Here is a 17005-nt window from a genome sequence, read left to right on the forward strand (position 1 = left end):
ATCAGACCTACGCGATTGATTCAAGCCTACAAAAAAAGTACAAACTCACGCAACTCTAATAAACGATTTTATCAAACCTACGTGATAGAATCAAGCCTACGAGAACATTTGAGACTTATGCGCTAACCAAGAAGAAACCGAGTACAATCGAAACGGGAAAAACTTCTAGGACAACAAGCTCTCCATGACTGCTGTGAAGAAGCTTTGTTCTTTGTAGAAGAGGGGGAATGTTGATTAGTCTTATTTGAACATTATTTATTTTTTAAAATATATTAACGTTATATCATTTGAATATCTTATATTATTTAAGTTGATTGTTTAATATTTTTCAATTAACTTTTATATATATATACTGATATATTTTTAGTTCTTTTAGACATAGAATAATAATAAAATATTTTAAAAAATAATTAATTTGAATAGCTTTTTTCATATTGTTATCAAGAACATTTTCTTCTAAGGTGCCTTCCATTTTATTAATATCGTAATTGTCTGACTCACTTACATCGATTTGGATATCCATTTGCGATGAAATTTTAAATAATTTCACCAGATGATTTAGGTTTATAATACAAATTGAAAATATAAATTTCAATTTCAAAATTAAATAATTAATTATAAATAATTATGATATTACATTTAAATTTTGTTTATACTTACATCCATTATATTTTTACAAAAAAGTAGCGCGCTAAAAAAATAAATAATTGGGAAAAATGTAACGCCTTATTAGCTATAGCTACCAAAAAAGATAGCGCATAACTTATAGCGAGGTACTTTAATAGCTCTGGTATTCTATTTCAAATAGGTCATATTCTATTCCACTATTAGCAAAAAGTTAAAATTAATTTAAATATTTATTCCTTGTATATTAATATTTTAATTCACGAAAATTTAAAGTTTATTTTCCTACATTTTTAAACCTTATAACCATGAATATAGGAAAATTTTATCAACCAAAAAAAATTAGATGTAATTTATCTGTACTAATAACTATGATTATAAATTTCTTCAGTGTATGAAATGTTGAGATATCCAAATAGATAGAATTTGCTAATGTAATTCTTTCTGAAACTTGTGCTAGAAGAAGAAAGAGACTGCAAAAAGTATGCCCGACAAGATGGAGCCTTCGACATCATTGTTAGAGCATTTTTTGGCTAGAAGAGATTATTTTGAATGCCCTTATAGAAATAGTATAAATGGCCTAAAACATATATTTCATTTGAAGCGGATACATTATTAGATTTAATATGACTGCAGATTTTTTCATTGGAATAAATTAAGCTATTTATTACACAACAATTTTATGCAATATCTTTCAAAAAAAATGTTATAGATTTGGCTAAAGTTATGAAAATCGCGAAAATTATTATATTACAACTTAAAAACTAAGAGATACTATGCACCAAAGATTTTTCGAGATTTATGTGATTGTTGAGTTGAAAACGAAATTATATGATTTTGAGATTCGCAAGCCTCGACTTTCAGACAAACAAAACGTTCCAATATTAACATGGATTCAATTGAGGATTACTATAAAATAATCATTTTTATTCCACTTTTTGACTTAAATCAATGAATGATTTGTGATTCATCAAATGGCTCTATCCTACAAATACTATATCTTATAACTACCTCTGATCTCTGAGGAAATATTAAATCTTGATATGGAAAAAATTAATATTTGGGTAAATTTTATTCAGAAGATATAATATAAATGTATCTGAAGGCCATTTAATTTCAGAATTTAAATGGTATGAAAGATTAATTTTAGTGGATAATCCAAGAAACACAGTGAAAGCTTTACTTACTTTAAAATATATTTTATGAGTTTTTGCAAATATAATAGAATTATTGTATATTTTGGCAATGATACCAATTAGCACAAGCACAAATAATTAGACTATAAACCTATCTCAAACAGAGATTCGAACCGAACGGGGAGTAGAAAACACGGGTTTTTGAGAAAAAATTTTAACCCGAACAGAACCTGAACCCCGTTTATAAAAATTTCAAAACCTCGAACCGAACCCGGGAATTTTTGAACCCGGGAATCGGGTTCACTGTGTTGTTTAAAATCCTATATTAAGATATTTGTATAATTTTAAATACTAATATTAATAATTTTAAGATTTTATAATATTTTCTAATTAAGTGAAGTGTTAATAAATTTTAAACAACTTAATCATTTACGCCATTTAAATTTTTTTTAAATTTGTTCTCAAAGATTCCTATTGAGGTGTTAATAAATTTAAAACAATTAAATTCATTTACGCCATTTATTTTAAATTTTAACTAATTCTCAAAGATTATTAATTAGAAGAAAAAAAAAGTGAACAAGTCAAAGTAAAAATTATTATATTGAATATTGTTAATTTAAAGAAATACGTATAAAAAATTTTTTTTGAAATTGATACATGACTTGCTTTGTATTTTTAAACTATTTTGCCTATAAATAAAATAAAAAATTTATTTTTTATTCCAAATTTATGTCTAGTTTTTTAATTATGATTTAAATATATATTTTTTTTATTAATTCAAAAATTCTTAAACCCGGAACCAACCCCGAGTTTATAAATATTTCCCTGAACCGAACGCGGGCTAAAATTTTGCCGAGTTCGCATCCCTGATCTCAAAGATACGATGTCTTAAAATCGACTGAATAGACTAACCTTACTTATTATAGATCGAGATCTAATCTCTAATACAGAACAAAATATTAAAACATTGACGCAATCGCAAAGAAGATTAAATTTCCTTTTGTGAACGATATTTTAATTAACTTTTTAAAACATTACAAAATATTTAATTTTATATTTTATTGCGATTTACATATCAGTTTATAGAACTATAATATTTTTTAACAGTATTATATTCGCTCTTGAATATTTTGTTTTTTCCAATATTTTATTATTTGTGTTCGAAATGATCATATTTTCAAATATAGGTTCTAATAATTTTTAATAAATTTTTATTTGAAAATTTTAATGGCCTTAAATGTATTTGAAATGATAGAATCTCACGGTTTCACTTTCACATGTTACAGAAATTTATGGGTATTATATAAAATTTATGACGTAGCTTAAAATGTTAAAATTATTTTAAAAAACTTCCTTGTCAAGCTAGTTTAAGTATAATATCATCAAAATGATATTATAATTTATAAAGAATTTAAATACAAAATTTATTATGATATAATATAAAATATAATATATTGTATAAGTATTTATTACATTAAATACATTGTAATATTGTAATATCGTATATAATCTGGGCTTATAATCAATTGGAAAATAAATATGATTGGAATAAATTATAAAGCATCGCATTTTAAAAGTATCTCAAAACCCATAAAAATTCATTAAAGAATAATTTATTCTAAATAAAACGTGTCAATGATTAAAAATATAAATTTTTATAATAAAAAATTAATTAAATATATAGATTGAATAAACTTAATTCAAAAAAAATATTCTTTTATAAAATAGTATAATGTAATTTAATATTTTTTAAAAATTGTATTTGTGATAAAACAAAACAAATGATGAATTTTGTTTAAAAAAATATATAAATTAAAAATTAGAAATTGCGATATTGGGCAGAAGAATATTCTATGAGTCCTCACTTTTAAGTATATCATTATTTAAAAAAATAATTATATCACCATACACATCGTCGTATATCATTTGTAAATACAGGATATAATGATGCTAATTTTTATTGTGTATAAGTATAATATAATAATCTGTCAATAATCACCATTTTATTTATTTATCCTTCTGATGCGAAGTTTCCAAGATAGATTCGAACTCATCAGCTTCGGCTCCTAATAGTTTATCCGGGTCCAGCTCTGGTATAATTATGTTGAGTCGTTTCTCTATCTGTTTCAACAAAGGTAATTGATCTGGTTCCACCAAGTTTAAAGCCAAGCCTTTTTTACCCATCCTACCACACCTGCCTATTCTATGTAGGTAAGTTTCTACATCGGCTTTGAGCTCAAAGCTAGACGAAGACCTGGCTGTGAATTTTTCAATTTAAATTTTTAAATAAATATAGCAGATGTCCAATATATTCGGGTAGTACAAAGTAATATTACTATTATTTGCTTAACCTTCACGTATATCATAGAAGATATGAATTAGACTAGATAAACCAGGTATATAAAAAACAATCGATTAATATGAAGTCTAAAAGAATTTACTAATATAAAGAATATATAAAACTAGAAAAAAATGAATAACCTTTAGTTCCACCCAGACGCGGAATATCAAAATTGAGAACCAGATTGACTTGATTGACATCTATACCACGGGCTAGAACATTTGTCGCTACGAGAAGCCTTTCCCTCCCTGACCTAAACCCTTCGATAACGGCCGCTCTTTGATCTACGTCCAATTCGGCACTGAGAAGAGAAGCTGGAAAACCTGTCCGATTTTTGTAATTAAAACTTCAGCATCAATAAAAATGTTGGCTTTATTGTGGGAATGGATATCATAAATAAAATTGGTACTTTTTATACTGTTTACTATATAAATTTAAAAAGTAAAATGCAGTTTAAATTAAACTGTAATGAAGAAAGGTATTATATTATAAATAAGCTTAAATAAATATGGGAAGAACCTGCTTCTTTGTTTAAAAAATGGGCCAAACGTGAAGCCTGAACTCGCGTGTCGCAAAATACCAAGGATTGTCCTATAGGCAGGGAGCCGTAAAGAGATACAAGGAAATTTAGTTTGTCGGAGAAGCCATTGGGACAAGGCAGATAGAATTGGGCAACATTGGAGAGGACTAGCGCAGGAGGAGGAAGAGAGAATACCTTTTGAAGAAAAACATAACAACTTTATTTACATTATACTAAACTATGGAAATTTTATTAACTTCTTATATTTAATTATTATGTAACATATAAATGGTCAAATAATAACATGTATCCTAAACATAGTTGTTAAAAGATCGACTATCTTGGATTCGATCCTTATTTTAGCAAATTTCTCGGATCGATGATTTCAGGGATCCAAACCGAACCGAACCGTTAAACCGCTAAAAACCTGTATTTTTTATCGAACCTAAACCACTTAAATAATTTCTAGCCGAACCTGAACCGAACCGTTAAAATGCCTCTGAACCGGTTCGAGCCTTATGATTTTATGCCTATAAAATAATGTGTAAATTATTACTAGTATATTGTAAGAAATTTAATTATATTCGAATTGTTTTAAAGATTATTATAAATCACGATGAATTGTCAGTCATAATTTTTATAAACTTTAGTATATTGCCATTTTACAGCATTTTTTAAATATTTTAAGCTTATAAATTATAATGCCTAAGAGAAAATTAAATCCGAAATATAAATTATTTATATATAGTATTATAAATGACACATCAAAATGTAATATCACTGATTATTAAATAAATATGAGGCCATCATAAATCTTGAGCGTCACAAAACACCATCTAGAATTTGATAAAATTAACAAAATATCACAACAAAAGCCTAATAAAATAAAAGTTTAAGATGTCATCAAGCCAACAGACGATAGAAGAAGAATTAAAAACAAACAATACTAAATAAAAAATAATAATCGATGATTGTACTGAGTTGATCACTTTTAAGGCAGACCATTCAAATTAATCGATGATAGAGGTTTTAAAAAGTTCTTGATCCTTATTAGAAGCCGTGGGTAAAATTAAAATTAATTCTCAAAATATTTAATCTAATGTTACAGAATATAAGCCTTAAGTATTTGGTAATATATAATCAAAGAAATAAATATTATAGGTAATTTTTCTAAAGAACCTAGGTTAAATAAAGCTATGAATAATTTAAACTATTAAAGAAATCAGAGTAATCGATGCCCAGAATTATGTAAATTGTTTGATATTGGCAGTGCCAGCTACCCAAGTTAGTGTGGAAAGATGTTTTTCAACAATTAAATTTATACTATCTCTTTATAGATGTAATATGGGTGAAAACGAATCTTGAAAATATATTAATTGTGCGGCCCAATAAAAAATTTTAAGTAAATAAAGGTAAATATTGTTCATATTAAAATTAATCAATGATATTTATTTGTATGATTTATAATTTAAATATTATTTTATAATCTGCAATTAATTAAAATGAAGGTTTTATGTATGTTTTTTATATTAATGATGAAATAAAAAAAATATACCTCCCTATACATAATTCGAATGTAGATTATAATACAAAAATGTTCAAACCGGTTTTTAGAGGTTCGAACCGAACCGATATATTTATTTTTTACGAACCGAACCTGAACCATTATTTTTATCCGAACCTGAACCGATATTTGTTTCGGTTTGGATTCCTGAATGATATTCGTTAAAAAAAATTTGATAGAAATCATTTTGTAAATAAACAATTACTCGATCCTTTTGAAAAAAAAATTTTTTCCCATAAAATATTTATTTAAAATTTATTTTTAAGATAATATTAAAATATTATTTAAAATATAAAAAAATCTATCTCCATCATAATTTCGCATCCACTATAATGTATATAAATTTGCTGCTTTTCACGAAATATTTAATCAAAGACAACATTATTTTTAGTAGAAGTTATTTCACAAGTTTTTTAAAATATTGAATGATAAAATAAACAATTTATAGGTTAATCAATGTCTCTATAACTAATGAAGTTGAAGATGCAGATCTAGAAGAAATTACAGTTGAATAATAATGTAAATTAAATTCTTTATCTTTTCCTCAGCTTCACAAGTATTTTACCTTATTAGCAACCGGATGAAGAAAAATTCGCATCATGAATTTCCTCCACTTAACAAGGACCTCAATATTAATGCAACACCACCCAAGATTATCTGGTACAGAATACGCTGTTAAAGGATAAGTTTATTGCTCATTTGGAAAAGCAATTGATCAACAATATCTGGACTCGAATTTCAATGATAACCATGGATGAGCTTGAAACTTTTTATACTAAGTAAACCATAACACGTTTCTAATGAAAAACGTAGGTGTTTAAATTAATATTAATTTAGAATTTTTTTTATTATTTTAAAGGGTAATTTAGATAAAAATATATATTATTTCAACTATTTTTATTTCATTTATAACTGATTTCTGTTGATAGATTCAAAATGATTATGAATTATATTAGCGCACTCATATATTCAGAGAATCTATAATTCTTATTCTCGCATGATGTCAATCTTGGCAACTTTTTATATTGCGCCAATAATACATTTTACTTTGAACTATCTATAAAACGAGTTAAAGCATAAATGTATTAAATACGCAAATAATCATTATATATCCCCTCCCATTCACTCCTTGAATAAATTCGGCTACACCACAGTACAGTTGTCATATAATTATTAAATTATTAAGTTTTATTATATAATTAAATTTAATTATAAAATATCATTTACTATCACTATATATAATTTTTTTTTATCAATTTTATAAAATAAGTAATTTAGATTCTAGAAAAAATATTTGAATTATCTATAAAAGGATCGTAAACCTGGTCGCGATACTTTTTAAAAAAAATTTCGATCCATATTTTTTGAAAAGATGGTGATTCGATTCTTTTAAAAGGATCGATTAACAACCTTGATATTAAATAAAGATGCACAGACTTACAATTTTTTTAACTGATCTGATATTTATCGATATTCATACAAAACTACTAATCCGATATCAATTATTTATAAAAAAAAATTACAAAATATACAAAATTATTTCATATGAGATCAAACATTTTAAACAAAACCCTTCCTTTTGTAATTTAATTTTTGAAATTTACAGCAATCTTTTTTCAGATTTTATCCCAAATAAAGATTATTAAATTAATACCAAATCTTATGTAATTGAATTTATAGTATGTTATATTTAAATTTAATAATTTTTTTATGACTAAATAAGAGTATCAAATAACCATTTTTAAATTAATGTTTACAGTATTCAAAATCAATGTAAAATAACCTTTGCAGCACTGATCAAAATCAATTGTTAAATTAGACCCCTTGATAAACGTTTTTTTAAATTTAAAATATTTTATCTTGTGGCATTTTCGAATCAATCAAACATACTGTATTTAAAAAAATTTAATTTCATCATTATTTTATTTATAAAAATTACAAAAGATTTATTTATAAAAAAATTTTTAAATAAGAATTTGCATTTTTTGATAACATTTAATAAAAAATCTGTTCAAGAAAATTTTGCTCAAAATTTTTGAAATTTTTTTTCGAACTTTGTCTATAGTTATTATATTAGTAAAGAACTGGTGAAATTTCTATATATAATACATTATTCATTTATTTTAAATATTTGAGTTTTAAGATACCAAACCATGTTTATTTTAAAAAATAAGCCACTAGTAATACAGTCAATAAAAATCACAAATAAACTAGCTATAGAGGGAGAAAAAAAAGGTTCATCAAGGCGGCTATGTTTAGAAAATTGAAAAATAACACGCCCGACTTTCTGAGGGTTGGATAATTTTATGAACTTGTGGCAACGACAAATAAATATGCATATTTGAAGATAACTGACAAAATTTTACGTAATGTTAATATTCAAAAAGTCAAGTTACTTCCAATTTAAAAAAAACCTAATAGAAACCTTTGCGTTGGGTAGTATGGATTTAGCAAAAGTCATAACTTCGTCATCGTAAGTAGCCGAAAAGAGCAGTCGCTGACAAGCCTTGACCGAAAGTGATTTATTAATACGAATCGATGTATCGGAAAGACCCTGTATATCCAGCATAACGTCAGCTTCGTCAAGGATGAAAACCCTTACATTGTTGGTTGGCAAGGCCCGAGATTTTATCATATTGTAAACCGTGCCAGGTGTGCCCACTATAACGTGGCACTCTGAAATGGGGTAAATCTTAGATGTATATACCGTGAAATGGTATTTAATAAAAAATATTTCCATATTTTTATCGACAATTACAATGCAAAAATAACTCAATTGCTTGAAAGATAAGAATTTAATATTACTCATTTAATAAAAAGATCTTTTTAGTGTCGATGAATGTGGTTTATTTTATAGAAAGTATTATTTTAGCTGCTGGAGAAAAAGAAAGTCATAATTAAGTCATTAAAACCTCGATTTAAAAAAAACAAATTAATGTGCAGTGCATCTAGTCAGCCAGATTTTTACAGAGCTGATAAGAGTGAGCGGATGAAGAGAGCGTTATTTAAAAATATTTCTTTAAAAAATGATAAATATTTTTATAACAATTGATAAATTTTCCCCATCTATGATAAAAAGAACTCTATTTGACAATTTAAAATTTGTATTGAAATCGATTTAATAAAAGATTAATAGCGTTCAATAGTAAAAATTTTTAAGGATATATTTTATTAAGAAAAAGTAAAAGTATTAATGGGGTTTTTGACATTAAAATTTATTACAGAAGTTTTAGGTGTTAAGATATAAGGTGGAGGGAGGGGGGAACTAATTTTGAAATAAAGCTATGTCAATTGACAAGTTTGATCTAACCTGATATTCAAATAAAACTTATCTGATAAACTACTTAAATTGATTTATATTTGTAATATATCTTTGAGCCTATGTCATAAAATAATCAAAAAGAAAATTGAATTAGGGCTGATATTTCTTTTTGATTATTTTATGATTTGTATATACAATTATATACCTTTTTTATAATAATAAAAGTTTCTAAATTCAATTTATTTGATTTAAAAAAATCAAATTGTTTTATTATCTACAACAAGAAAAAAAATATAAAAATATTAGTAGTTATATTCAGATAGTAATGATGAAAAGCTCAAATTAACAATTTTTAAAGACAGCTAACTTAAGATTTTAGCCAAGGTTTACCTAAGCTTAGAAATTTTCCCCATCGACAAAAAGATTGGATATTTGTTGGCCTAATTTCAAGGCTTTACTAATATTTTGCCTAAACCTGATTCAGTGTTAATCATTGCCCATATCTTTCAATTTTTTTATATCTGCCAATCCACAATATTTTCACTGATTTAATCTGATATTACCATAAAACCTATCCAATAAATTGATCTGTTATTTAGATTGATCTATCTATGTCATTAAAAAAATGAATATTTTCTATGTCCAATCCAATTTTGAAAAATGGTAAGTATTAGCCCTGATCTTCAATATTTAATAAATATGGTATGGTCCTATTTTGAAATAAGAAATCCTTTACAAGTTGATCACCTCTAAATAATGACCAAAACATAAATAACTTTATGGAGGTGTATGTGTATTAAATTATGATAATTTTTTAAACTAACATTTTCACTGACACTAGTCTTAGTATTGCCATCACCAACCTTATAACCATTATCAAATCCATCTAAGCAGCTATTTTGCTTATAAATATTATTCTGCCTTCCACTACCTTTCAAAGCTTTACCAATCTTTAGTCCTCCCATGTACATTCCAAGTGACAAAAATACTTGATATGTTTGCAGGGCTAGTTCAAATGTTGGAGAGAGACAAATGACTTGAGGCAAAGGCAAATTTAGATCTATCCTGGATAAAGCTGCAATGACAAATGCAGCTGTTTTACCTGTTCCACTCTGAGACTGTGCAATAACATCTTTTCCCTTGAATTGATTCTCAGAATTCACATTTATATCTTGTTCATAACTTTTAATATCTTCTTTTCTGTTATTTTCAAGGGTAAATGAGGTAGGCAACATGATGGGTAAGGTCATTTCTTGTATTTTGGAGGGTTTGTGGAACCCATAATCATAGACTGCTCTAAGTATAGGAGGCTTGAGTTTTAGATCTGCAAATGATAGACTAGTGGATCCAAGGTCATTGAGAAGAGAATTCTCATTATTGTATATATCCAAACTTGTCATTGCAGTGTTGATAGAATGGATACCTGTCAATTTAGCATTTAAATATTTTGATAAGAGAGATGTTTCAGCCTTTGATGATTTATCAGTTTCCTCATTTTGGGAAACAAAATTTGTTGCAGCATTCTTATAGTTTGCTTTATTTAGGTTTGGTGATATATTTGGTATAGTTAAATTTTGTTGGAAAGAATTATTATTTGTATTGTTTAAAGCATTTATATAGGTACCATCAATACTTGTAGTATTATTATAATATAGAACCTTTGGAGTATACTTGGTGCTATTATTCCTTAAGTCATTTGAAAAGGAATGGTGCATTTTTGAATTAAGCATTATATCAAATTCAGATTTTTGATTGTAGTGATTGAAGGTTGAATTTATTGATTTGGAATTGTAAAAATTTCCATCTACCAATTCTTTTGAAATATGAGAATGATTAAGGCCACTTTTATTTAAATCAGTCTGAGAAAGATTAGTATCATATTTATTTAATCTACCAGGCAAATTAGAATCAAGGTTATGGCTGACCATTTTTGGAATATTATTTAACTCCTGCTGTTTGGCTAATTCTCTCCAGGATGGACTGGTAGACATATTGGTTAGCGGATTATAAGGTATTTATAATTAATCTTTTATTTATCATATATTCCTTACTATTTATTACATTTTATAATGATAAAAGTATAATAACATAATGACGTCTTTCCTTTTGGATTTTTGAAATTGAAGAAAATAAACTTATAAAGGCGAAGTAGTTAACTTACAAAGATTAAGAACTATTACTGGTTGATTTTTTTGCAATAAATGTCATTCTTTTTTGGCCTTAAAAAGAAAAAAATATTTCTTACATATTATCCAAGCAATGCGTAATAAGATAATGAATGACATCTGTCAATCATCTAAATGTTTGACTGACGAAGCGTCAAGTTTATTACTAAGGAAGCAATCGAAAAATTTTTTTTTTTATTTATTAGTCGAACCATAAAATATTAAAATATATAAATAGTAGAATTCGTCTTTGTTTTTGAGTAAATGATCAAGTACTTGATTATAAATGTTATTGCTAGATTTAAAATTTTTTAATAAGTTTTTTTCAATCAAAATCAAAAATAGATTTAAAATTCATCATTTATTCATTATTAGCAACTATAAAATTATTATACAAAATTATAAATAAATTTATCAGTGGCGTCACTAGGGGGAGGGGGCGCAGGGGCACGAGCCCCCTAAAAAATTTGAATAGCCCCCTGGAGGAAAAAAATTATTTTTAAATGCTCAATATTATCCCCTTGAACTAAAAATAAATTTTTTTAATTGCCCCCTTAACGATTTTTTTAATAATTTTATTAAGTAATATATAGATTTAATTTTATTATTTAAAAATTAATAAAATTATCTAAATTTTTATTAAATGAATACTATTTTAATTATTAGATTAGATTAATACATATAAATTATATGTTCACTCTGTCAGCTTGCAATCAAATTCTGTGTTAAAAATATATCAATATCACTCACTAAATATTAATTTAGCAATAACAGTTGAAGCATAATTGACTTTTATTATTTAAATGGTTATTGCTTAAGTCGAGGGGTATATTATTTTATTTTTTGTTAATTTTTTTTTTGTTAATTTTTTTTATGTTATTTTTTTTGTTATTTTTTTTGTTTTTTTTAAATGTTATTTTAAATTAATATAGTATTTATTTGGTGATAATTTTTTTGTGATAAATTTTTAAAATATTGTTGCATATTTTTATTATTTAGTGATAATTTTTTTTTGTGATAAATTTTTAAAATAATGTAGCATATTTTTATTATTTGGTGATAAATTTTTAAATTAATATGTATTTTTTCTTTTAAGATATTTTAAAATATTTTTTTCTTTTTAAAAATATTTCTTAATTCCTAGGGAGGGGAGGAGGGTAGAAGAATTGTGATGAGTCAATTTTATTCATTAAATTGAAATATAGTCTGATAATCTAAGCAATTTTAGGAAAATTAGCATAAAATCTTAAATTTTGTATTTATTAGGGGTAAAATAGACCCCATCTTTAAATTCTAAGTGATTTTTTTAACCTTTGTTGGGAAGGGTTAATTCGAAATAAATTGAAATATATTATTGAAAAATATATTATTCTGTAAATCAAAAGTAGTAATATATTTAAATCTATTTATCTTAGATATAATTGGTTGGATCAAACAAATTATTTCCATTATAGGGTCAATCATTCCCGAAACTTCGTTGACCCAAATGATAGATCCATTGACACCCAAAAAGATCAAAACGACTGTGGCGGGATCTTAAGGAAAACTATAAAAGATCTATGGGGATTCGAGTAGAATATTCATGAATATTCTACTTGAATCCCCATAGATATTTTAGAAAATTCCATAAAATTCAGTTACAATCGCTTTCGACTCTTTGGGTGTGAATGGATCTATCATTTAGGTCAATGAAGCTTCGGAATGATTGACATTTTAATGGAAACAATTTGTTCAATTTAATCGATTATATCTAAGATTGACTCGATTTAAATATACTACTACTTTTGATATTATAGATTAATATATGTATATACCCTAACCATGAGTCAGTCATTATCGTGGAATCTTGCATAACATTATCTTTAACCACACGCAGTGTGGTATCTTGATCCCTCGTTGTTGTTGCACTTAGAAATATTTCATCCGTCTCGCGACATATGCCACCGATGATCCATATAGCCTCGGAAATCAAATGCCGGCCACGATTATATTTACGCTTCCACACATGAGTTTCGTCTATTTCGATAACTCTGCCAGGCCCCCCGATCTTTGTATGATTCGAAGCTATATGGAACCCACATACCTTGCGAAATTTTTTAAACCTATATAAATTAAATATAAAAACCATATTTTACTTTAAATTACCATCCAGAAATTGCATTCCTATGATAATCCAATTCCTTCGAAGCACTTAAAATTTTATAACGGCCTAAAAATAATTTTGTTCTTTAATATTTTTTAAATAATTACTACTTATATACAGGTATACTAGTCTTAAAAATTTCCCAACGTCCTGAATCCCTTCAAAAATAGAATCTAAAAATTTGTCATTTATGATATAAAATTAATATTACCTTTCCATATCGAATATGATCTACGACATCTATTGCATCGATATCGCAAACTATTCTTATTTTTTTCTACCCGCATTATGGAATTGCAACAAGTATGCTCTATTCCTAAAGGGATAAATTGATTATTAAGGCAAAATTGATAAGTTGTTTCAACAGTATTAGTAAACACACCTAGTGTAAAAATATTCATTTTAAAAGAAAAAAACGGAAATAATATTAAGTTAGTATGGAAGGAATCATATTATATATATACATAATCTAATAATAATCGGAACTACGAATTATTTCTTTAAAAAAACGATTTTTTTAAAAAATATGTAGACACAATTCTTTTACCTACCTCCCCTCCCTAGTAATTAAGAAATATTTTTAAAAAAGAAAAAAATATTTTTAAATATCTTAAAAGAAAAAATACATATTAATTTAAAAATTTATCACCAAATAATAAAAATATGCTACATTATTTTAAAAATTTATCACAAAAAAAAATTATCACCAAATAATACTATATTAATTTAAAATAACATTTAAAAAAAACATAAAAAAAATAACATAAAATATCTTAAAAGAAAAAATACATATTAATTTAAAAATTTATCACCAATAATAAAAATATGCTACTTTATTTTAAAAATTTATCACAAAAAAAAATTATCACCAAATAATACTATATTAATTTAAAATAACATTTAAAAATAACATAATATATCTTAAAAGAAAAAATACATATTAATTTAAAAATTTATCACCAAATAATAAAAATATGCTACATTATTTTAAAAATTTATCACAAAAAAAAATTATCACCAAATAATACTATATTAATTTAAATTAACATTTAAAAAAAACATAAAAAAAATAACATAAAAAATAATAAAAAATAACAAAAAAAATAACAAAAAAAATAACAAAAAAAAATATACCCCTCGACTTAAGCAATAACCATTTAAATTATTGTATAACCTTAATTAAATAAATATAATAATTTATTACAAATTTAATATTGTATTTAGCCGAGTTCAAAATCACTAATCAACTACATTATTGATTTTTTAACTTAATTATCAACTCTCTTCCTAAAATTATTTTCAAGGTCCAAATCCAAATGAGTATAAGATATAATTTTAAAATTTTAATAATAAATGCTTTTGATAATAAATATAAGTAACAATTTGCATTTAATTATTTAACGCCATCTATTTATTAAATTATTTATTAAAATTGAACATCTTATTATTCATCCCACAATGGATGTAATAAATTAGATATCTTTTCTTCTCTTTTTTTTACGTGTTTTTAGGAAAGCTATTTTTTTCTTCTTTGAAAAAAAGTTTTGAGTTAAATTTTTAATACGAATATATTTTTGATATAAACAATCTTCTATTATTATAAGATATAATATACCAACTAGAGAATATGTAAAATCATAATTACTTTTATTATAACACTCTGGTTCTTATTTTATAGTTACAAAATGTTTCATTTCTAATATGTCATCCTTGCCATATAAATAACTCAAGATTTCAATAAATTTTCATAATTTCTTCTATAGATTTTTACTGTTTTTGTTTTATCAATTTATTTAACATAATAAATTCTGATATGGGTTACCATCGTGAGTGTCATGGCTATGATTGCAAATTAACCAGCATCTATTATTTGTGTTATGTAATTTAAGATTATTACTATAGCTGCTGAGAGCATATGATTGCATATTTTAGATAAGCAATAATGGTCAACTGTGTAGTCGTTTATATATCATTAAAAATGGAAGATAATCTTTTAGAAAATTAATATCTCACAAAAATTTTCTCGATTACTTATTAGCTTCCATCATGTCATCTAAAAGGAAGCTCTAGCCACCATATATTTTTATGATTTGGATTGGTCGTTTTTATTTTCTTCTTCAAGAATTGTTGATTTGGTAAGGTCTATAAATTTTTCCTTATCAGCCCATTCTATAAAACATTGTCTAAAATGGTAATGACCTTTTGCCAATGTAACTTGCTAAGAATTATATAACCTTATGTGGGTTTTTAAAAACTATTATCAATTGAGGCATATGTATGAATTAATTAACCTTTTTTATCACTTGTAATTCTTTACGCAAAATTTTTTTAAATCAGCAATCGAAAATATTTTATACTGTAATAAATAGATTTTGTATTAAAAAATATTATTTTTAGAAATTGTATTGTTTTAATTATTTATAAACTAGTTTATTTTGTATGCAAAATATTATAAATGACAAAATATGAAATTCAGAATAATTGCCTAGAGTTAACATATTTTAAAAATGTATAATATATTAATATAAAACCCGACCGAAGGCCGGGCTAAAGCGGGCCAAAAGCCCGCTAAATGGGGGGTATGGGGGGGCGAAGACCACCATAAATTTTTCTTTAGCTGAGCCTCCTGAAATTGTAAAGGCTAGCGAGGCCACTGAAATTTATATGCTTAAAACAATTTTGTGCATCAATGATATTGATTATAATTAATGGGCGTCATGGCTAAGCAAGAATTTATAAATTCCTTTGCATGATAAAAAAAAAATATCCTTCACAATCTTAAATTAATATCTATAGATATAAATGGAGAAAAATTAATATATGTATATACTTTTTTTATATATAAGTTTTAATATTATATATATTTTTTTATTATATTAATCTTATATTTTATAATATATATTTTATTTTTTAGATAAGAGTTAAATAAAAGTATATTTAAATTATCTTAAAAGTATCTATAAACAGATACAGATAGATACCTATACAATAACATATAGATATAGATACAGATACTTTTTATACAACTCTGATAATCTTAATAAATTTTCAATAATATAACTACAATTATTAAACATTAATTATGGCATTTAAAATAGAAAAAAAGTTTTATTTAAAAAAAGTAAGGAAGAAAATATAATATAAAATAATTTTTTCTCTTTTATTTATTAAAAAAATAAGCATTTTTTTATTTGCTTCCCCAATGTTTATTTTTTTCTCTTTATTTATTAAAAAAAATAAGGAAAATCAA

The 17005-nt window shown here is 25.0% G+C and overlaps 1 protein-coding gene across 2 annotated transcripts; it reads right to left on the reverse strand.

Annotated features, from left to right (window-relative positions):
• Nucleotides 1-3278: 3278 nt before the first annotated feature.
• Nucleotides 3279-11652, reverse strand: LOC135923615 (ATP-dependent RNA helicase DDX25-like). 2 transcript variants are annotated; one of them, XM_065458460.1, is made up of 5 exons: nt 10437-11652; nt 8611-8877; nt 4621-4816; nt 4242-4424; nt 3279-4018 (listed from the first exon to the last, which is right to left on the reverse strand). In XM_065458460.1, exons 1-5 carry the CDS (start codon nt 11436-11438, stop codon nt 3768-3770), a joined length of 1899 nt encoding a protein of 632 aa, XP_065314532.1. In that variant the 5' UTR covers nt 11439-11652; the 3' UTR covers nt 3279-3767. The 2 variants fall into 2 exon arrangements, with proteins under 2 accessions (XP_065314532.1, XP_065314531.1); XM_065458459.1 differs by having other exon boundaries at nt 3281-4018; nt 10272-11650.
• Between the last annotated feature and the right edge of the window lie 5353 nt (nt 11653-17005).

Source organism: Gordionus sp. m RMFG-2023, chromosome 2 (genome assembly GCF_954871325.1).
Source record: "Gordionus sp. m RMFG-2023 chromosome 2, tfGorSpeb1-WG-v2, whole genome shotgun sequence".
In the NCBI taxonomy this organism is placed as follows: domain Eukaryota; kingdom Metazoa; phylum Nematomorpha; class Gordioida; order Chordodea; family Parachordodidae; genus Gordionus; species Gordionus sp. m RMFG-2023.

What these genes read in the sequence shown, in the direction of transcription:
- LOC135923615 (XM_065458459.1), bottom strand. Translation starts at nt 11,438, where the DNA reads ATGTCTACCAGTCCATCCTGGAGAGAATTAGCCAAACAGCAGGAGTTA. An exon ending in CCATACTACCCAACGCAAAG is followed by an intron (nt 4,817 to 8,610) that starts GTTTCTATTAGG and finishes TTTCTTCAAAAG; the next exon opens with GTATTCTCTCTTCCTCCTCC. An exon ending in TTTTTTAAACAAAGAAGCAG is followed by an intron (nt 4,425 to 4,620) that starts GTTCTTCCCATA and finishes AAAATCGGACAG; the next exon opens with GTTTTCCAGCTTCTCTTCTC.